Source organism: Zonotrichia leucophrys, chromosome 4, assembly GCF_028769735.1.
Source record: "Zonotrichia leucophrys gambelii isolate GWCS_2022_RI chromosome 4, RI_Zleu_2.0, whole genome shotgun sequence".
Classification (NCBI taxonomy): Eukaryota; Metazoa; Chordata; class Aves; order Passeriformes; family Passerellidae; genus Zonotrichia; species Zonotrichia leucophrys.
In genome coordinates this window covers 56,306,081-56,328,826 of record NC_088173.1, presented here as the reverse complement: position 1 = coordinate 56,328,826, position 22,746 = coordinate 56,306,081, and the positions used below count along the sequence as shown (strand labels likewise).

At 37.5% G+C, this 22,746-nt stretch overlaps 1 protein-coding gene across 2 annotated transcripts in view; it reads left to right on the top strand.

Annotated features, from left to right (window-relative positions):
• The first annotated feature begins 3,939 nt into the window (after positions 1-3,939).
• The window catches only part of RAB28 (RAB28, member RAS oncogene family), a 61,580-nt gene continuing 42,773 nt past the window's right edge, over positions 3,940-22,746 (top strand). The window contains exons 1-3 of one of the 2 annotated variants that reach the window (XM_064711800.1): positions 3,940-4,210; positions 11,309-11,405; positions 16,547-16,635. In XM_064711800.1, the coding sequence (XP_064567870.1) occupies positions 4,133-4,210; positions 11,309-11,405; positions 16,547-16,635 (264 nt within the window). In that variant the 5' untranslated portion in view covers positions 3,940-4,132. The remainder of the gene's footprint in view (positions 4,211-11,308; positions 11,406-16,546; positions 16,636-22,746) is intronic. The other variant, XM_064711799.1, reaches the window with a different exon arrangement.

The window sequence follows — 22,746 nt, the reverse complement described above, 5'->3', positions numbered from 1 at the left end:
TTGTAGACTTTGCATTTGCAAACATGGTGGACTGTGTGTGCCACAATTACTTAGTTAGGGTAGCTTAAGAGCAAGGAGGCAAAGGAATCAAAACTGGAACTGTACTATTTCTTCAAACAGAAACTGATTATCAAATACAGTTTTCTAAATAAACTGTAACAAAATGACAGGATTAAAAAAGAGAGTATTTCTGACTTCCAGCTCAAAACATGAGCAGAAATGAAAATCAATGGCTTGCACTAAAAAATTTAACCAGGTTTGTAGGGGAAAATGTGAAGAAGGGAACAAGGGCAACACAAAAATTCACAGGGGCCAGGAATGAAAATTCCTTTAAACCCAAATGAGGTGAGCTGGGTACCTGGCTCTGTCTCTTGAGATGGATGAAGATGTTACATAAAAATGTGGACAGCGAAGAGTGAATACTAAAAACTCCCACTCTTGTCTCTGCCCCTTAGAAATTCCCACAGATTTCACTATCCAGCCCTCCTTTCCTACCTACATGTAAGCTCTAACTCCACCACTGCTGCCTGTCTCCTCTCCTGAACATATCTGGCCTGTGCTGTCACACTCTACTACCTGTGTCTCCAAAAAACTCATTCAGAAGTTGCAGTGATTCTACTTATGGAAAGTTACAAAATACAGACCAAATGTCAAAAAATATATATTTACTTAACAATATATATTTATTGTCTGTGTCACTTGGTGACCCAGGCTCTTTTCAGTGAAAACTCCATTCAAAGTAACTGCTCAAGGATTTTTTCTTAATGTTTTAAATATGCATAAGAGTTTCAAATTATTTCTATATTGCCATCAATGATTTTTTTTTTCACTGCAGTGATCTGTTTGTTAATTCCAGTGCTTTTCAACACACTTCATATATTTCCTTTAACTGTGAAGTATCAAACACCTTGAGACTAGCTTCCTTTCATCTATAAAATGCATATTCAGTAAAGATGGCAATGACAAAAATAGTTCAATTTGAAAGCCTCCAAGAGGGGATGTATTGTAGCAAAAGTTTGTACCACTCTGTAAAACGACCACACCATGCTGTTAATGAGCTTGCTGAACATTGCAAGCAAGATGTGTAAAGATTTCCAGTCAGATTGTTTGCCCTGTTATGCTGCTTAAGTTAAATAATGGTAAGCAACACTCTTTGGTAGTATTATTGTTAAAGCATTAACTCCACCAGGCACCTTTTTTCTTGTACACTTATCTTTTATACATTAAAAAGTGATTTTAGTACATTCCTGTCATTCATAGACTTAAGCAAGGAGGTTTTTGGGAGCTGAGTTGCCCAATTGCATTCCTATGGCATCTCCTGGGATAGTTTCCATTCATTTTTCTTAGTAGCCAGTAGCAAGCATGCATGTTTATCCATACCAAGTATTATTGTACTTCCAAAATTATGTTTTAATATATAACTGCTTATTTAAACAGTTCAGATACACAGGCTCAAGACAAATTTAAGCCCATGAATACAACATCGAAGATGAAAGGGAAGAAGTAAATTAAATTTTGGGATGTTTATTACAACACACACATTTCTTTGTGGTATTTCAAATGAAAATACACAGTCTGGACACCTAGAGCACCTTGCTCTCTTATTATCCTGCTTTTGCACATGTAGCTTCTCATCTTGTGAGTTAAATAGAACCTGTTTCCCCTAAAAATCCAGAAAGCTTTAAATTATTATTTCATATTTTTTTCTTAATGTGACTGAGGTGGCATTTGAGAAATATGAGCAGTTCCACCAACAGTGGTTTATCAAGCATGTGTCTGCCCTGGTGTGAGATGTGGAGCTTTTAAATGTCTAATGCCAACTGTACAGCTATTCAATATGTCAGAAATCATAAAGGGCAAATTCCACATTTGTCCCTATTGCTCTTCCTTCCAAGAAATGCTGAGCCCTGATGCTGATCTTGCTGAAGTGCCAAGTTAAGAGAACTTGCAGTACAATTAGGCTAAATGATTATTTGAAGTGGAAAATAATGGAGAACATATTAAATTTGATTCAAAGTATGGAGTGACAAAGGTGTGTGTCTTGTTTTCCATTAGAATCTAATGTACTTTATGGTGTATCTGCCCCCCTCTTTTAATTTTTTTTTCCCAGAATGTAATTAGAAAAGCATTTAGCCTCAATTATGCAAACACATGAATACATGATCAATACATGATCAATACATGGAACCTTCTTCATCCAACTGAGTATTGAGTAAAACAGTGTACTTGTAATATTGGAAATTTCAGACATACATATCATAAAGAAAACCTGAAAGAGACGGAAACAGGTATGATTGCTATTCAGACATTATACAAACTTGTTCTAAAAATTCTTAGCTTGTAATTGAATCCATTAAAATACATCTATACCTCAAAGAGTTCCAGATGGTTCTCTTCAAATTGTCATACAAACAATGTCCAAAGAATTGTTGTCACTCATACTGGAAAAATATGTCAAATGGAGGCTTGAAGAGATTTGTTACTATTGGATATCATTGTTAATGACTTTTGAATAGAGTATGGTTCTTAGACTTCCAGATATAAGCAAGTCAGGATGGTTGGCATGCATTTTAGAGGATAACATTATAAATAAAATTTTGTAGACAAATGTTGCAAGTTGCCTTAAACAGGATTAAATTCAATGGAGAAAAGCAGAAAGCACTACAGTAAAACAGAAATAAAGCTTCAACATGTATGAAATGCCAATAACAGGAGAGCATCCAGAGGCTCTTTTAGTAAATCAGGACTCATATGAGTCAGCAATGTCACACCGTCAAGAAAACAAACATCATACTGGGATATGTAAACAGAAGTCTTGTATGCAAGACACATGAAGTAATACTTCCACTCTGCTCAGTATTCCCAGGGCCTCAACAGAAGTACTGTATCCAGTTTTTGGCACAGTACTGCAACAAAGTGGAGAGGGGCCAAAGGAAAACAACAAGAATAATCAGAAGTCTAGAAAAGACAACCGAGGGAAAGACTGACTGAAGAGGAGTTGTTTAGTCTGTGGGGAAGATGACAGGCTGAAGGGACACTGGCAGTTCTCAAACTCAGGGAAGGCTGATGCAAAAGAGGAGGTTAGAGCCTGTTCTCCCTGGCTATACAATGTATTTTATATGTAATAAAGTAATGGCCTAAAATTCAGCTAGGGCTACCTTGACAAGTTTTCTTACTGATTGCTTATATGGATAGAAAAGTTCTGAGACTGTGTGAGCAAATGGTGGAGTCTCTAGAATCGGGATTGTTCAGTCTGCAGAAAAGAAGGCTCCAGAGTGACCTTACTGCACAGGCCTTTATGTACCCCCGCTAAAGGGGATATGAGAGTGAGACTTCATACAAGTGCATGCAGGGATAGAGCAGGGGGGACGGCTCTAAACTGAAAGAGTGCAGGGTTAGATTAGATATCAAGAGGAAATTCTTCGCTGTGAGGGGCAGTGAGGCCCCTCTGGGCAGCGGCACAGGTTGCCCAGAGAAGCTGCGGCTGCCCCATCCCGGCAGTGTTCCAGGCTAGGCTGGACGGGGCTCTGAGCAGCCCAGTCTAGAAAAAGGTGTTGGAATGAGATGATCTTTAAGGTCCCTTCCAACGCAAACCAGCCAGCGACTATGATTTGGCTGCCATAACTATTTATTTAGTTGCCATATGTAATTCCCATAGCAAACCCCCGCCGCCCGCCCGATTAGCCCCACACGGGGCGGCCCCGCCCCTCAGCGGGTGCGGCCGGGCCATAGCCCCGCCCCCCGCCCTGCCCCCTGTTGCTTGGTTACCGCGCAGGGCGTCACTGCGGGGCCCGAGCCACGGCGGCGAGAGGCCGACAGCCAGGCTGAACCATCCCCCGATCCTGTGGGGGAAGAAGTGGGTGTGTCCCGAAGCAGTAGATGGACTTGTTGCTGTATCTCCCGCCCTCAATTTACCGCTTTCCCCCCTTTTCTCGGCCGTGTCGTTGGTTTCGCCCCGCGCGGACCATAGCGACGGAGGGCGCGCCGGAGGAAGATGGCGGTGGTGGGTCCACCGTTGGTGCCGGCTTTGTGAGCGCGGCGCTCGCTCTTCTCCCTGTCCCGTTCTCGCTCCTGCACCCGACTCCTCCCGGCTGCTCTCAGCCTCTTCTTTCCCGCCGGGGCCGTAGAGATCATGTCGGACTCGGAGGAGGAGGAGAGTCCGGACCGCCAGCTCAAGCTGGTGGTGCTGGGGGACGGCACCACCGGCAAGGTCAGTGCCGGCCCCGCCGGCAGCTCCTCTCCCTCGCCGCGGTGCCCTGAGCCCCTTCGCCGCCTTCTCCCTCACGCTGCCCCGGCTCTGCTGCTGAGGAGGGAGCAGCCCGCGGCGCTTCCAGTCTGTCGCGCAGCCGCTGTCGCGATACCCGCTGGCTGCTCCCTCTCGGCTCCAGGCCCTCCAGGCACGGGGGTCGCGGGCTCTTCCCGCCGGTGTCCGCGCCGTGCCCGGCAGCCGAACCCTCTGGCGGGCCTTCCGACCCGAGGAGGTATCGTCACCTAAAAGACGTACACGACTGTAATCCAATTTTCTTGAGCCGCGAGCAAAGGAGCGGCCAGTAACGTAGTTCGTGCTGTGCTGACGGAGTTGTCGTGGTCCCCGTGCGCTGCCCATGGCGCAATGGAGGCAGGAGCTGCTCGGCCGGAGCCGCTGGAACAGCCCAGAGCCGCTCTCGGCGGCTGCAGTGCCCCGGGCGGGCAGGGCTGGGGTCCGGACCGGGCACGGGCGTTTGTGGCTCCCCTCCAAAGGGACGAGCAGGGAAGGTCGCTTAGCTGGGGCTGCAGGCGCCCTTCCTTTCGGATACAGAGCTGCCAGCCTCCCGAGCTGGATGTAACACTTTGCATCTAGTGGAGTTACTGTTCAGAGTTTGAAAAGGCACTGCTGCGTCTATTTTAGTTTGTAACTCCTATGTTTTTGTTTTGTTTTTTTTTTTTCCCTATCTGTAATCACCATAATGAAACCCTGTTTATAAACGTTTTTTATCAACAATAATCAAACAATAATCAAACCAATCAAACAATAATCCAACAAATTTCTCTTTGTAAAAGAGAAATTTTGACAAGGAGAGACCAAAGAAGGCAAAAGAAAGGCTGCTTTCTTGACCATTTAAAATAGTTACTGATCCTAACTATTCCCTTGAACATTGCATATTGGCATATATAGCCTGAATAATTTTGTGAGACACACCTGAAAATAGTAAATTTATTGTATGATTGAAGTATACAGTTCTTTCCTCTGTCATTAACTTTTGAAATTGCAAGGAGAAGAAATTCTGCATGCTTCACAGTTCATATGAAAAAAGGAAATGTTCGTAGAGCTGGTTTAAGTGTAGTGCCTTGCATTAATAGGAATAAGCTCTAAGTGAAAGTACATGTGGTTTTGCTCACTTACTTACTCAGAGCTCTGTAAAGAAACAAAACATTTTTTTTGTCTCCAGTGATTCTAAACCCAGTCTGAAGTGGTATTGTGTTCATCTGAGTCAGTACATGGGCAATTCCAACCAGCTGTGTGATGAGAGCATAATAAATGTACACCATTGACAGCTGAAGTGCTGCTTCATGGGTAGCATTTCCCAGGAGTTTCCCATTCACACTGAAGAATCCTTTCACTGCTGCTGTTGAGCAGCTTGTGGCAAGACCGCTTGCCAAGCATGGATTTTCAAGCATTCTTGAGTTTTGATGTATATTCCTGTTGGTTCCTACCTCTCTCACAGGAGCTGCCACTCACTGCATCTCCTGCTGACTCCAGGAATCTCATGCTTCCAGGGCAGGTTCTTGGGCACGAGCAGCAGCAGTACTCTGGTGGGCTGCTTTTCCTCCCATCCCCCCTAGATGATGCTGTAATAGAGGCTCCTTCCCACCATCCCACTGGCCTGGCAGCACTCACAGATTTATTGTAGGGTCTTGTAAAAATAAAGAAGCAGTTGGGTCATGGAATGGGAGGATAAAATGTACCTACTACTATTTTTTACCTCAGAAGACTAAATTGTTGAGGCTTCTCTCTTTTGTTGTCTACTCGTTCCGCTTACTTGTTGAAACCTGTGTATGTCTATGTGTTTTCAGCTCTAAATTGCCTGGCTCTCACATCTGGTTCACAGCTGGTCTTCACACACATGCATACTTACCTCTCTTTTACTGTGCAAGGTGTTGGTTTTTCTCTTCCTGTCACTCTGGGATCATGAGACAGGAGGTGTGTGGAAAATGATGGGATATATCTGAAATGCTGTATCTTGTATTTAGTGTGAGGTGTTCACATTTGTCTTTTACCTCCTCTTTTCCAAAAGAATAATAAAAAAGTTGTTGTTATGGGTCAGGTGGAAACTTGCTGTTTTCCTCACCCATTGCTTAGAAGCAATGTGACTCGAGTTCTGTGAAGGGATTGGTAGCAGCTTAAAAACAAATCAATGTCAGTTCAAGCTAAAGGTAATGTTTGTACTTATACTAGCTAGGAATTGCTCTATCCATGAGGCAAGGGAGGCATGATGTGCTTCTATTAATTTGTTTTGAGGTGGTTGAATTGATAACTGGATACTTAAATTTTTAAGGGTAGCAATAAGCACTGCTGGAGCAAACACAAGTAAAGAAGAGTAAAAGTGGAAGAAGGCATAAGAGAAGTGAGACAGTAGAATGTGTAAAACTCTTAGGGTAAAATAGAGATGTAAGGTAATGGTAAACTGTGGAAAATCAAAATTGAGGGAAGCAAGACTGGTTAGTCAGAAGATAATAGAGGATGATTTTAATGAACTAGACAAACTAGGAAAACAATCTAAAGACCAATCAGAAGTGGGGGCAATGGGGAGATGAAAAAATCCAGCAATTACTAATAGCAGTTGGCTCTTTGATTTTGAAAATAAGAAGGACATATATACACACAGCTGCTTTATGTGTCTAGGTTTTAAATCAACCCACTCTTCCTGGGCCAAAATGATTTTCCATTAAAATAAACCAACATTACTACTAGTGTGGAATTAAAAAAAAAAAAAGATGTTATGATCCAGATATTTCTACTCTTTTTGTGCATAGATTGGCTTAATACTGAAATATACAAGGATGCTGATTTAAGATAGAATATTATGATTTGCCAGTGTTGAAAAAGGTTTTGGGCCTCTGGAAGTAAATCTCAGAGATGTTAATGGGAAGGGAGGTCCTGAAAAATAGGTGTGCTGAGGTTCTGTTTGTTTGCTATCTGTTGTAGCTGGAATTAGAGTATGGTAGCAGAAACATCCTACCTTTCCTTCTGGTAACAGTGGATGATGAAAATGAAATAATGAATGCTCAAGCTATGGGAGTTGTAGGAGCTAAAACATAGGTTGGCATAAAAAGTAGTGTCCTGCTTACTTAAAGATTTTTTAGGATAGCAGATTTTTAAGCATTGTGCCAATTTTGAATTGTCCTGTTACACTTGGGCTCAAAAACTTCATAGATGGTGACAAAAATATTTTTGTCACTGTTGAGTCTCGCAAATGGAGAACTGAATGAAGTGTGCTGTGCAGATTGGCCCAGTTACATCAAATAGACCTACATCAAATGTCAAGAAGTTGTGATAATTTTCTCTTTTTCAGTGAAGAAAGTTGCATCAGTAGTTGGCAGTGGGATGGAAGGACATTAGCTTGGACAGTTATGTGTTTTTATGATAGTTAAAGTGTTTAATCATTTAGCCTCGTGTTTGTTTTAGTTTTGCTTGTCCTAAAATTCTTGCCAGTAAGGTAGGACATGACTGAGGGATTAGTGTAGCTGTGCTTGGATAATGACATTGATGTTCTAGAAGGGAGTGAGAGAAAGGATAGATACACGTGGTTTTTGGAAAATAGATTTTCAATTTGTGGCTAAAGTTTGTGTGTGAATGGAAATTCATGGCTTCAGAGCTATGTGCTTGCATCTAATTTAATTTTTGGTTTAGTTTTCTTTCTTACAACTGTGATACTACACTTTGGCACTGCTTTCTAATTTATAACTTAATTCTATAGGACTTTACTCAAAGAGGTGTCATTGGTGGGGTTTTCCCTACAAGTTTCTGGTTGCCCTGATGAGTAGTCATTGTCAGAGCTGGCTATCCTTGCTTGTTCCATATGACTTTCAGTTTAATTTTTAGTTTATTTCATAGATATTGTTTGCATTTTTCCTCTTTACTCGTTATGTAGGTCTTCAGGAGCAGCGTGTCAAATTCAGTTTATACTGAATTGTTGACGTTGAAAAATAGAAGCAAGGAACTATCATGCCTTTTATGTAAGGTTAAATTCAATCTTTGCTTCTTTCAAAAAAGCCTTCCATAATATCCTATTGTATTTTGAACTTAGAATACGGATTTTTTTTTTTTTTTTTTTTTTTTTACTGCTATCTGGTTGCTGTATATTGCAGCTCAAAGACATTTTCATGTTTTTAACAAGGCTTCTTTAACCCCAACCTTCTTCAATAAAGTATTGATATTTAGAATAGGATGTTGACATTCACTTTGAAGTATTTAAGGCAGGTGTGTGAACCTTCCAAACTGATGGAGTTTTTGCTGGAAATTCTGCTATGCAAGCTGGTGACCTGTTTGTCTTAATAGAGCTGCAAAGGAACAAAGGCCTTCATACTGTTGTATTGTTTTCTGAACCTGACGTTAAGGGGTGGAATTGTATGGAATGCAACCTTTCTAAAAAATGGTCTCTGATTACTTATTTATTTTTACAACTACAGTTCTACTGAACCATTATTTAACTTTCATTAATTCTTATATAGATTGTATTCAACATGTCCTCAGGTAAAACAATTGAGCAAAATCTTTTTTGGCAAGCATGGCAGGGAACACTTCTGGGATTTGAAGGGAGTATTTGCATTGTAGAGGCACTTGCATATGCATTGACATAACTTCTTTGTTTATTGTTGTAAAGAAGTTTGAACTGTTGCTCTTAGCATTTTGTGGATAAATGCTTGTTTTGTGAAAAAATAGAGGACCCTAGACTGGTAATTCAACACCTTGAGCTCTAACATTTATTAGGAAAAAATTTAAGAAGGAGTTAGTCAATGATTTTGTGCTATAAATTCCTTTGCATTCAAGAGCACAGTGGAGAAAAACTGTTTCAGAGGACTTTGCCATGCTGTTGATTACTTGCTACTCTTATAGGTCAGCTGTTAATGGCTATGTGTCATTTCTTGTTACTAACAGCCCTAGAAGTCCTCAGGGATTATTGAATGTCAAAGAATGATGAGCTAATATTTACTGAGCCTTTAAAATAAGAAGGGAGTGGTTGCTTAGTTAATGAGGATCTTAATTAGTGTGTTGGAGAATATAGAATACTGTGATATAGTCAGATGCTACTTGAATCTGTACTCTAGGCACTAGTTACTTTTCCAAAAAGGAAAATTACAAGAGGACTAAATAGTGTATTCATGCAGTTGTCTTATTCTCATCTACATCTTTAAAGTCATAATAAATTAAAGATGTCATTGTAATCTTGACATGCTAACTGTTGAGATTAAATGAATCAATTCTACTGACTCTTTCAGTACTGTGGTCTGAATCTGTATTGAATTTAATTTTGTGTGTGTTGTTAGTATTACTGTCACATAGCTGACGGCAGAAGAATCTTCTTCTCACGATTCGTTCTCTGTGGTCTTCCCCCTTTCCACAGGGATATAAATATATAAGTGTACTCATACTATTTCTAGTTTACTTGCTTTTTTCCCCATTTATTTTTTTATTTTTAATCCTCTTGAGTTCAGTGAAGTAAATGGAAAAGTTTGCATTAGGCTAACACTGACTTATGGAATTGTTTCCTAAACATGTCTTCTGATATGAAAATATCATTCATTGTATATATGCCAGTGATAGGAATATAAATATGATACAGAAACATGAAAACAGTAAATCTTGTTTTATTTATTTAAAAGGAAATCTAATAGTTGAATAAATATTTGCCAATTCATAATAGAGTGTTAATGCTGGAGCTCTGGTGATCATGTTTTGATGCTAAAAAAGGTGGGTTTTTTTCTGTGTACATTTGGCATTAGCCTAATTTAGATCTTTGTTATAACCTTCTATTCAAGGACCTTGCCTATTCTCATATTTCAGAACTATTTGCGTTATTTTGCTATTGCATTTTTGATTAAATGTGCTCCTAACAGCAATTCTGATAACAATTGGTATGACTTATCTCTTCATGGCTTGATAAATGGAAAACTGGCAAGAAAAAACCCTTCTGGCCTGTTTTGAGTTTTCTTAGACAGTGTAAAGGTTTTGTGAGCCTCTTAGTATTTTTTCTTCTTTATATAGGTAAAGAAATATTTAGATTATTTTTTTCTGTAGTTAATTTGTATATTTGTTTACAAATGTCATGCCAACAAAAGATTTTTAAGTGTACACTAATTTGATGTTGCTTGTATTTTATAATTTTTAATATTTAGTATTTTTTTTCCACAATGCAATCTTCTGAATTATTTATGATTGTACCACTATTTTCTCCTTTACTTTTTTTGTGGGCTTTCTTTGTATATTTTTTTCCTTTTCTACCCCCACCTCTTTTTTTTTTTTTTTTTGTCTTGAATGGAGACACTAAATTGCTACCGATAGAATGTAAGTGCCTTGCTTCAGTAGTTTGCCCAGGTTAGTTGTGTATCATTTCAGCCATATGCACTAAAATTATTATTATTATTAGGTTAACAGTGTCTTGGTTTGCTTTCATAAATCCACAGAATACCAATTGAAGAAATAAATTTTCAAATTTCTGCTGAAAGGAATAAATCTATAAATGTGCATTCTTAATATGTATTTACCTTCTTTTTCTGTGTGCACGAAAGGATTGTTCCCATTTAAGAGTTCCTGTAATGCCTGATCCCAAAACTGATCAGTGGCAGAAATCTGGCCACACTCAGGAGCCCTCTGTGGGATTCTGCACTGTTCAGGTCTCTATTCTCTCCCAGAAAATTGGTCTGGGATCATGGTGTTCCTTACCAGGGAGAACCCTTGTTTTTGAAATGAACGCTTTTTAAAAATACTGAGATCTTCAGGTACACATGGTGCTGCCTAGATTTATGTCTGTTTGAGCATACTAATGATGCCTCTTTCAAATCTGCACAGTATTTTGTAATAGAACTATTAGAGTTTTTTTGAAATCAATGCAAATATGCACCTTGCTTCTTTTTGCATAAATTAGTAGCCTTTGCCACCTCCTGTTATTATGTTGAAACTGACTGGAGTGCTTGTCAATCCAAATCCATGAACACTGTTAGCATTCATTGATTTAAAAAGTGCTTAACTGTATTTCATACTTTTGGGTTAACATAAAGTTTGTTGCTGTTAAAAATGACGACTTAATTTGATACTGTTCTGTTTTAGACATCCTTAGCTACCCGTTTTGCTCAAGAAACATTTGGAAAACAGTACAAACAAACCTTAGGACTGGACTTCTTCTTGAAAAGGATATTATTGCCAGGTAAGAGAATAAAAACTAATTCTGAAAGGCTGGGTGGCAGCAGGACTTGCAGAAACAGATTCTTCAGAGTAATGTGTACTAAATAAGCTTAGTGCAGTGATTTTTATGGCAAAGTAAATTAGGTTGTTTGGAGAATATTTTGTTCATACTTTCCTGCCAGGTGTCATAGAGTTATGCATTTGCAACTTACATCTCTAAGTAAAACACTGAATTCAAATAAAAGGAGTGTTATCTATATTGATGAATTTTATAATCCCTGCTTAAGTGCACTCACTTTCCATGTGGGTAGTGTAACATACAACAATGAAATGGAACTTTAAAGATATTAATTGAAAAAGTATATGTGTTTTGAAAGAAATATATATATTTTTAAATGAAATACACAGCTTATATTTGAGTTGTGTGGGAGATGCATAATGCAGCTATGGACTCTCAGTGCTCTAATATGTGAATGCTGTTTTATGCAAGGCAGCATGAAATTGCTGGCATTTAATAGACCACTAAAATTTAGGGTCCCTCGGCACTCATAAAAATACAGTTTGAGCATTCAAGATGTTTCACTTCATGAAGGCAAAGAAACTATTTAGATGCCAGTTGCAGCACACTGCATGGAAAATGCAAAGAAATAATTAAAAGAGAATAAGTGCTGGTTAAGTTTGTCTCTGGACAATTGGGGTTTAAAATACATCTTTTCACTGATTTGTGTGTGCTCATATTCTAAGTATGCAAGTATTTAATTAAAAACATTTGCTTCTAGATTCAGAAATCAGAAGTTAGAAAAAGTTAGTGTAATTATTAAGAGCTGTAGAGAGATTTGATAAAGTTGATGCAAGTTCTGTAGTTCTGTCTTCTCCTGTGGAGGATGAGGAGGGAAAGAAACCCAGAAAGTAAGCATTTTATCTGTAAACTGAAGTTATAAGAAAGTGTATACAGTTCTTGAACTTATTTTTAAAAAAATGATATTGCAAATAATTTCTTGATTGTGTTTATATATTTTCTTAAGTGAAACAGAATAATCTTTTCAGACTACCCCTGTGTTCACTATTTTGGTTTGGCCATTTTGCTGAACTTTTTTAGTATCTGGTTAATGATAAAGTACCAAATCCCAGTGCTTATTTCTTCATAAAATCAACAGAATAATTTTTTATTGTCTTGCTCATGCCTCTAAAAATACCAGTGTGTATAATGCTTAACAGCAGTACTTGCAAGTGGAATGTGGACACAAATCATGCAGTGTGCATGCTGAGAACTTGTATTTTGCAAGTTTTTATTCCAGCTGTTAAGCATACAGAAACTATTAGTATGTTGCTGGGATTCTAAATATCCTTGTTGAGTAGAAAAGTTGGAAAATTATCAACTGTTGCTTCATTCATTTTCGTTCATAGTTTATATTGTGTGTGAATTTCATTCATTCATAGTTTATTTTGTAATAAAATCAGAATGCCAGTAAAAATAGCTCCAAAAAGTCTGTACATCTCTTTTCCTCAAAACAGTAGCATTTGCATTCATATTCAGGAAGAAACATTTTTCTGTAGGTTGTCACTCTGGTTTTGCCTATACCTATATATGTATTTAGGTGTATATGGCTCTCTGTTTCATAGGTAAACTGGATTAGTTGTAGGGAGTAAGAGGGAGGGAGGTTTCATTTCTAAATGCTGGAATGGGAAGCATTACTTTAGTAAGTGGATTTTTCTAATTTCTAGATTAATTCTGGGTTTGCAGAGTTTACTCTATGCTTGTTTACTTGACAGGTTAATTGAGACCGCTGCACAGAAATTATGTGTATCAGTAGGAAAAAGGACTCGATTTCTCTTGTTCAGTAAGAGAATTGATGAACAACTATGGTTCAGTAGTTGGTTTTTTTTTCTTCTTCAATGTAAGCAAAGATTCCAGAAATTAAAATTACAGATTTCTAGAATTACAAAGAAGTTTGCATTGGGCTTCATTGAAATATATTATAACTTACAAAATAAAGTACTGTTTTTCTGGATTTTTTTTGTTTTCTTTTAAATTTTTTTTAAGATAAAAGAGGCATTTTTCTCCAATTGTTTTAGTAACTAATGCAGTTTTGCAGTGAATATAGTAAATATTTTGCATGGTAAAACAGTACAGTTTAATACAAATCAGAAGTATTTTGATAAATTTTGAATGTTTTCAGTGTTGCACAACATGTGTCTAGTATTCAACATGTGAAATTCACTTCCTGCAGTTTGTTCAAAATACTTTTTTTTAAAGTGCTAATCAGTTTCATTATATTTATTGATACAGAATCTTGTATAGTTTGGATGCAGCTGTGGTGTAGGTTTTGGTGCTTAAATAGTGTATCTGTTACTCAGAGGGTCTGCTGATAGAGACTCCTAAGAGCCGTAGTTGTATACTTTTTGGGAGGTTGTGGGTGCAGCTCAGTAAAGAGGATTCTCCTGTTAGAAGGATTTTTTTAAAGTCGTTGGTGTAAAAAGTGTTCAGACCTGTGTCTTGACTGTGCAGCGCTGCAGGTAAGGTTAACCAGTGCACCAAGGGTCCTCCTGCAGGGTCACTGCTGCTGCAGCCCAGTGGCTTCACTCCATGCCAGGAGCAGTCTGCACACCTGCACTGTGCTACCCATGTGTTTCAGCTTTGCATTGTGTGCGTTTTCTACACACAATGCAAAGAAAAGAAGTGCTGGGGATTTTTTGTCCCTTAATAGTGTGTTACGTGTTATTTTGACAGTATTCTCCTGTTATTTTATTGGAGAGTTGAGAATGTTTCCAAGAACTGTCTTATTATGCATGGTTTCTTTTTGTTTTGTTGTAAGTCTCTAGTTTTTATGTTCCTGTTAAATTGAAAAAATACAAGATTTCAAACTTTTCGCAGAGAACTTTGTGTGCTACTATCTCAGTTTTTAATTAAATACTTGCTAGGTAAATTGCCTGCAGTTTTTCCTTTTGTCAGAATAATCCTAACATCCTTCTTTCTTCCCCAGAATCAATCTGAACACAAAGCAAATATTACAGAACCTATTTGGAAAAAAGGGAAAATGCTGCATTTTGTACAGGAGATGATCAGTATGAATTTCATAGTTAGTGAGGTCCAAATTAAGAAGTTCACCTTAAATGAGCATTCCAGTCTTTTTTTTCCCTGTTTCTATTTTCTGTTGTTAATGAAACAGAGTAAATAATTTGTAATAGGAGACTTTTTTAATTGGACAGTCACAGACTATTTAATGTAACTTACTGCACTACAATTTTTAAGGTTATTCCATGCAGTTATCCAGATACTGGGGCCAGAATGCTGTGCATAATTTTCCTTAGGAGGAAAATCAAGTTGAAACTTTTTAGAGTACTTGAACACAAAATTAGGCATCTGAAAATTACTGATTTTGAAAGTGGTAATATGCATAAAGGGTTTTTTTTTCCAAAATAGATGTCATGAATAACACAGTGACTTTCCAGCAGAATACATAGGGGTAGAATATTGCAGCATGGTGAGCCTTTGAGCCTGCATAGTTTGTTTACCCACTGAGGATGTGTAGTCTTTTCAGACTGAGGATGTTTGCGATCATTTCTATTCTAGGCTTTTAAAATAATTAATTAATTAATACATAGTATATGAATTATCAAAACAAATAAGCTTTTTGTTGATTATAAAAGGTTGCCTTGATTGAATTGGGGTGTTTATAATGTGTTTTCTAAGCTCCATGCAGATTTTTTCTTGGTATTAGATAAAACTCAGAGTAGCCTAATAGTACTGTTTCACATTCATCTCAAGGTAGTAGTTTTGGGAATCTGCTCTTTTAACCAGATTAAAGCAAGGTTGCATAATAAAAATATAATGTGGTACCTGTAATGTCACTGGTAGCATATATTCAGCTGTATAGTTATAATTTGCTGTTATTTTCACCTAGTACAGTGATACATTTCCATGGAGCACATTCCCTTGTGTAACCAATGCCAGTGTGTCAGTTACAAATTTACAGCTGAATGGATCATGTGGGGTAAAATCAGATTGTCAACTACATAAAATAGTTGACTAAGGAATATATCTTAGCAAGCCAATGTAATGTGTTTATTTTCACTTGATTTGTAATTGTTGTGATGTGAAATTTGTTGCATTTTTTAAAATCTAGGAGTAAAATTAATAGGCAGTTGTGATTATTTGTGAGTATGTAGAATTTGTATTAACATATAAGTGTCATGTGAGTTGTGTGTGGGTTAGAAAAAAGTTTGTAAGTCCTTACTCTGTTAGAGTTTGGTGCTGCAGGTAATCAGTACAGTTCTGAAAACAGTTTTTACCATGCAAAATGTGAGAAAGTATACTTTAATATGTTTGTATGTATATGGTGCCATACCTTTCTATATATATTTTTGATCTGTGAGTTGCTGAGTTGTCTTGGAGAATATGTATGATTTGTAGGATGTTAAATATTCTACATGATTTTTTGCTAGTTTTGTTTTTAAAAACCTATTAACAATTTCAACATAGCTTAAAAATGGTTTAGAGTAGAAAGGAGGGTCTATTCTTGGTGTAGATTCTTTGAAGATGAGACTATGTAAATCATGTACAATTTAGGTTCATGCCTTGAGGTGAAGAGTGGAGGAATTAATCATAGTTTGCATCCTCAGCTTAGATGGGTGTCAGCATTTCCATTTTTGTACTTTGTCAACTATACAATTCTGTAACTGTATACTACTATCAGCATCACTACCAAAATGAAGTTATCATGAAGATTTTCCTCACTTCTTGATCTGTAAGGAAGATTTGGAGAGGGGATGAGGAAGGAACACACAGTATGAAATAATGTGGATAAGTTGGCATTAATTGTGTTACCTTTCAGTTCCAAGTACCCCACTACAGAACGTTCTTTGTGCATTTTTACATGTTTTGTCAGTGGAATATGTTATATAATTTCTATTCAGGAGTGTTATACTTTATGCAATTCCAATTATTTTATGTCACTATTAGATATGTTAATAGCTAGCTATAGTTTATTGTATCTTAATGACTTAGCTGGACACAAATGACTTTTTTCCCAGATGATACAATTATTTTTGTTTCAAAATTTAGTTCCTGTTTCTTGTATACTTGTTAAAAGCTATTGCTGTTGAATATATTTGTGTCTAAATTGTCCAAGTTACACAATATCTGTATAATTTTTTTTCCAGGAAATCTGAATGTTACTCTTCAAGTGTGGGATGTAGGAGGACAAACAATAGGAGGCAAAATGCTGGATAAATATATTTATGGAGCTCAGGTACAGTATAAATGCTGATAATTATATCTTATAGCAATGATATAAAATTAATTGAAATTTTGTTTGTAAAATTATGCATACATACATTATATTTAGCTTTTAGTTGACTGATTCATGAATCTCAAAAATGTTGAACGTCTGTTCAATCTAAACTTAATTGATATTAATATGCTACTTTAATTTTGGTGTGTAGCTAATTTTTTAGAGCTGACATAAAAAGCAAAGCAAGTGTGTGCATTTATAGAACTGAATAACTCCCAAGAACAGATGGTTGTTTCCAGGCTTTGTGTCTTGAGTTAAGGAAAGCAATCACAATAAATAGTAAAGGCTATTTGGTTATCCACATGGTAGATAGAGTGGCTGCTTTCAGAACAGCTGCCTCCTGGGGGGAAAAGGTAGAAGGAGGAAATTAAGAGCAATCCTACACCATTAAACTCATACATACAACTGAGGTTATAAGGGGGCAAACAAAAGGAGACAACCAGCTAAATATTTTTGCAGAACTCCTGTCCAATGAAAATTAACTTTATCTTCAGGTTAACTAAGCAACTTTAAGTGGATGGTAGGATTAAGAGTTAAGTATTATAACTGCATCTTGAGTCATGAGATGATTTAGGAGTATGTGTTATAAATGCCAAACTTCTTAGCGTGAGTGATCCTAATATGTGTTTTGTTCCTTAATTTGGAGTTTGTAATGAGACCAATAGTCATATAATGTGCTATTTGATAATGTTATACAACACAGGAATGGCTAATGAAAGAGATTGGGATTTATTAGTGAATTGGATAAAGAGAAACTTGTCAGTGCGATGTTTTGTCATTTTCAAAACAATGTCAATATTTTTCGCTGTTGCATCTGTTTATAGCATGTTATTTTTTTTAATAAAACACGATTTGCTAACCTATTACAGATCTAGCAAGCAATAGGAGAAAGTGGCTTCCTTGACAGAGGGAATTTGATTAATCACAAATTGTTGCCATATGTCCAAAGTAAATTTAATGAAGGAAATAAAAGGCTATTAGCTTTGTCTGTATTGAATTTGGTGATAAACTTAGGAGTTTCTTACCAAAAATAGCAGGTCAAAGAGTTAATGCCAGTGCCCAAAAGTGCATAAGCAGTTGATATCAATAAGACTAAAGTTTGATGTTTTTTTATTATTCAGAACACATTAACAAAAAAACCCTATGTCCAATCTCTTTGTCTTTAATCTTCCTCCAGTCCTCATTTTAACCCAATTTTTTTTAATGGACTGGTGATTTTTCTCTCCCAATGTTGGCGTGTATTGCCAATGTCTGTAAGAGGCTTCTTATCATCAAAGTTGAGTTCTAACACACTTTTCTGTTAGCTTTATAACAATGCCTGTTAAAGATGCATAAAATTGTCTCTATTTTCACCTATTCATGAAATGACAATGAGTAGTTTGAAAAAGCACTGCTTTCAGCTTATTTCTAGGCATAAGCTTATTTAATGTTGAACATCTGTACCTTTTTATAAGAAAAATAGGAAAAGCAAAGAAGAACAAGTAGGAGTATTTGTAAGGGTAAATCCTTTTAAATATGGATAAAAAATTCCTGTTAATGGGCAACAAAACAGCAAGAAAGTAACTGCGAAGAGGTAGCATGGAGTTTGTAAAGGTAAAATGTGCACAGCCAGCTTGATTGTTGTCTGTGGTTAGGTGGTTAGCTGCGTGGAGAGGAGAGCAGTGGATGTAATTTATCTTTGCTTCAGCAGGGCCTTTGACATAATCTCCCATAATATTATTACAATATTACAATAAATTTACTGAAAATCTGAATGGACAGCTGGATTTAAAGGTCTGTAGCTCAGTGTCTTACCGATGCCTGATGATAAGTTTTATTTCTTAAGGGTTGGTACTGGGCTTGTTTCTTTTACTGATTCTTTTATCAATGGAGCAAAACATTGTAAGTTTATGAATGGCACCAATTTGGGGAGGAATGGTTGCTATGCTGGAGTGTAGGGCTGCTACTGAGAGAGACCATGACCAGCTGAAGGAGTGGACCAACAGAAACCTTGGGAGGTTCAGCTGATGACAGATGCCAAGTCCTGCACCTGGTACAGAACAATCTTATGCAGCTGGGAATCAACTGGAGAGTGTGCAGTGAAGGGCCACAAAGGTGATTAATGGTCTGGAGCATCTGTCCTGTGAGGAAAGGCTGAGAGAGCTGTGACTGTTCAGCCTGGAGAATAGAAGGCTAATCAATATATATCCACCATGCAGGAAGGATGCAAAGAAGAAAGAAGCAGGCTCTTTTGTGTAAAGAACCAGAGCAATAGGCACAAACTGACACAGGGGATTCCTTGTGAACATCAGGAAACACATTTTCTGCTGTGGGGATGACTGAGAACTGGCACAAGTTGACCAGAGAGGTTGTAGAGTCTCTACAAGTCTATAGTCGGTTGCCACAGCTGTACTGATAGAGAGTAAATAATTCAATTATGGCAATTTAATCACTTAATCACATGTATTTGAGTGACCATGTCCTCAGGATCAGCAAAGACAGGAGTGGTTAAGTTTGTGTGGACTGTAAGCTGCTTTCATTTGCAAAAAACTCTGTTTTCATCTGCACGTTTCTGCAACAATTACGTTGCTCTTTACTAAATTAATATTCTGTGACTAGAAAAAATACTCTAGAATTTTGGCCTGACTTATTTTATAATATTAATGAATATTTGAAAGTTCCTTGATGCAAAAGTCAGTCATAGGACGAGGGTAGCTGAGGATAAATGAAGAAGAAAACATATATTTTTAATTATTGTTTTCTCTAGCTTCCTTTTATTGTGCCAGATCTTGACATAAACTTGGCATGTCTTAAATTTTGATTATCACTACAAATATATTGCCTGGTTACAACACATCCATACTAACACTTCAGTTTTGAAATAAGGCTGCTGCTGTTTGCATGGTAAATCTTTCAGAAGCACTCCCATACTTACCTGTAATTGCTGCCCCTACCCACATATCTAGTTTAAATTATCATTAAGATCTGGTATATGCTACATCATAAATTGGCTTGTTAATAGGAGTACTGCAGACTCTATTTTCTCCAGGGAGCAGCAAATAATTTCTGCAATATTTTCAGTTTCCAGTGACCTATTTTTGAAAATGCTCTGTAATTCCTAAACAAAAAGCACTCACATGTGCACTAACATAGACAAAATGTCTCTTACTAGAGTGTAATTATGCAAGCAGGGACTATTCACCATGTTGCTGGAGACTAGAGAATCAATGTGCTGTTCTTGGCCTGTCGTCTACCATGTGTTTCAAACCTCTTTCATGGCAGGGAAATACAGCACTTTTGTGTAAAAATGGCAGTGTTAATTTTCCTCCTGAATTCCTCACACATAATAGGGAAACAACAGTTTTTATGTTGTCTACTTGGTCTGTACTCCATATACTGTAAGTTTGTCGAAAATACTATGTATTTTTTTGAAAGAAGTTATGGGATTTCTCTGTTAAATAAAAGAAAAAGATGAAATAAATTTTAGCCATGGAGTTGTGACTAGTCTTTCATTAATTGTCTCTATCATACTAAGTTGTTTATAGAGTGCTGTTGTGGTGAAAATCTAAGCAGAAAGTATTCTTTATGACCTGGATGCCATGCTGCCTTTTTTTTTGCATCTATATGATGTTATACCTGCCATCTTTGCTTTTTGAAAGTGCAGCAAATTTTGGCAAACTAAAAAAAAAAATGTTTAAGAAAAGAACGTGCTTTAGAAGCAGTGTTTTAGATCACAGAGAAAGGGACCAAAAGGAAGTGAAGTCAGCCCTAGTTGCAAACTTTGTTAAATGATTTCTTTGATGGTAAATCCACTGTGAATACCCTTTCATCCAAAGGGGTAGGTAGGCTACAGTTGTCTAGAAGACATGAAGCAGAGTAGAATTTTGATGAAGAATTGGTTAGAAAGAATTGGCTAACTTTAAATGCTCACACATTCTTATTTATTCTCCATCAAACTCTGATTAGTGTTGAAGATTGTTTAGATGATCTGCTCTTCTGCAAGCTGGTGAAAGAACTCGACAGCTGGTGAAAGAAGCATTGCCATGTGCTCTTTCCTCATTTACAACTTCCAGCATTATGGCTGGTGTTTTTTTTTACCATGCCGTAGATTGAGTTTCTTTTCCACTGAACATTTAATAACTTAAGTATGTCCTTCCTAGAGCAAAACTTAGATTGTGAGACAATTTAATTTGACAGTTTAATGCCGAGTGCCCAGGCATTTGGGTAGTTATAAAAATAGTCAGGAGAAATTAACTGAGATTAACTTGGAGGTGTAAGATAATAAATAAATAATAAATAAATTGTACCAAAATTGGAAGAGGGAAGTGGATGTTTAATCTTCTATTTGATTAGTAAAGGAGGAAAGATAGCAAGAGGAAAGTTGGGTGTCATAATTCTTAATTTCCTTGAAGGAACTGATGAAAGCTCTTCCTCAGAAATTAATAGCAACTATATAAGGAACAAAAAAATCAAGTTTGCCAAGGAGTTAGTAACATTGTAGAAAACAAGATAGGGTGGTGTTGCTGTCATAAGAAAGTAGTTGGAGGGATCTCAGTAGGATCTGTTGCCCTCCTTCAAAGCTATCCATGTGTAATGACTTTTATCAACCTTCAAAAATTTTTTTAGTGTTGGTGTACACGACTGTTATAAGTGGTGTATTTCAGAGCTTTGCTATTCTTAGTCTCCATAGGGTTTTTTGTTTTGTTTGTTTGCTTTTTTTAGTACTCTTGCTATAATCTTCTTGCTGTGAGTTAAACTTATCACTACATGTTGTATTGATCACAGGTTTGTAAGAAAGTGCAGGGTGGAAGGATGTCAGGAGGTTGGAGTACAACACTCTCTAAGTAGGGTCAACTGAGAGATGGAGCTAGGCTGCTCAAGGATCTATTGAGTCCTGCTTGTAAACTTCTAAGGATGGAGACTGAGCAACCTCTGGTCAACCTGCTTTATTTTCCTCATGGTGAAAAAGCTTTTCGTTAGTTATAGTTTGAATTTCTCTTATTTCAGCTTATGCCCACTAGGTTTTATCTTGCTGTGCACTGCTGTGAAGAGCCTGGCTCCATCTCCTTAATTGCTTCCTCATGGGTATGGGAAGGCTGCTTTTAGGTCTTCCCAGGGCCATTTCCTCACCATGCTGAAGAATTTGGGTTTATTCATCTCTTCATCATAAAACAAGTGCTCCAGCCTCTGATCATCTTGCTAGCCCTCTGCTGAAGTTACTCCACTTTTATCTTGAGGGACCTAAAGATGTGTTCTGACTGGATGTGTTATTTTAGCTATGACCCAACAAGTGCTGAGTAGAAAAGTTTACTGGACTGGTGGCTGTACTTCTGCTAATGCAGCCCAGGGTTACATTGGCCATCCTTGCTGCCAGGGAATGTTGCTGGCTTGGATTTGGCCTGCTGTCTGACAAGACCTGCAGGTCATTTTTAGTTGCTCTCCAGCTAGTCATGTGTTGCTCCCCTCAGGCTGTATTGCTCATTCCTTCCTAGCTGCAGGACTTGGCACTTGTCCTTGTTGAATGTTGAAAGGTTCCTGTTCACCCATTCCTTGAGCATGTCTACATACCCCTTTGAGATAACCTTGCCCTTGGGCACATTGGCTGGTCTTCCCAATTTAGTGGCTTCTGCAAACTATGTATAAAAGCATATACAAAGAGAGCTCCTGTTATCTTCTCTTGAAATTTGTTACCAGTATCATCATGCCTAAGTCATGCATTTGTTGAAGCAGACAGGTTTTTTTTCCCACTTTTTCCATGTCAGTCATGGTTTCCAAACCTGTGATACTGTTCTTCATTTCTTCTATTGTACCCTTTTTTGGCATTCAAGTGTCCAAAGATGGATTTTTTTCCTGGAATGTTTTATGCCAATGTGATATTTGCAAAATAAGTTTGACATATTCAGCTGTGAGCTGTAACTCCTTGATCCTATTATATGGAACTTGCTGCAGAGCCAGATGCTTCCTATTGTGCACTTGGCTATTGCTTCCTTTGAACTTGTCATGGTATTTCTTGAATTGCATCTTAATATTTTTACACTGTTTGTCATCATAAAATCTGAGCTTTCCTCAAATAGTCTTGCAGTCTATACT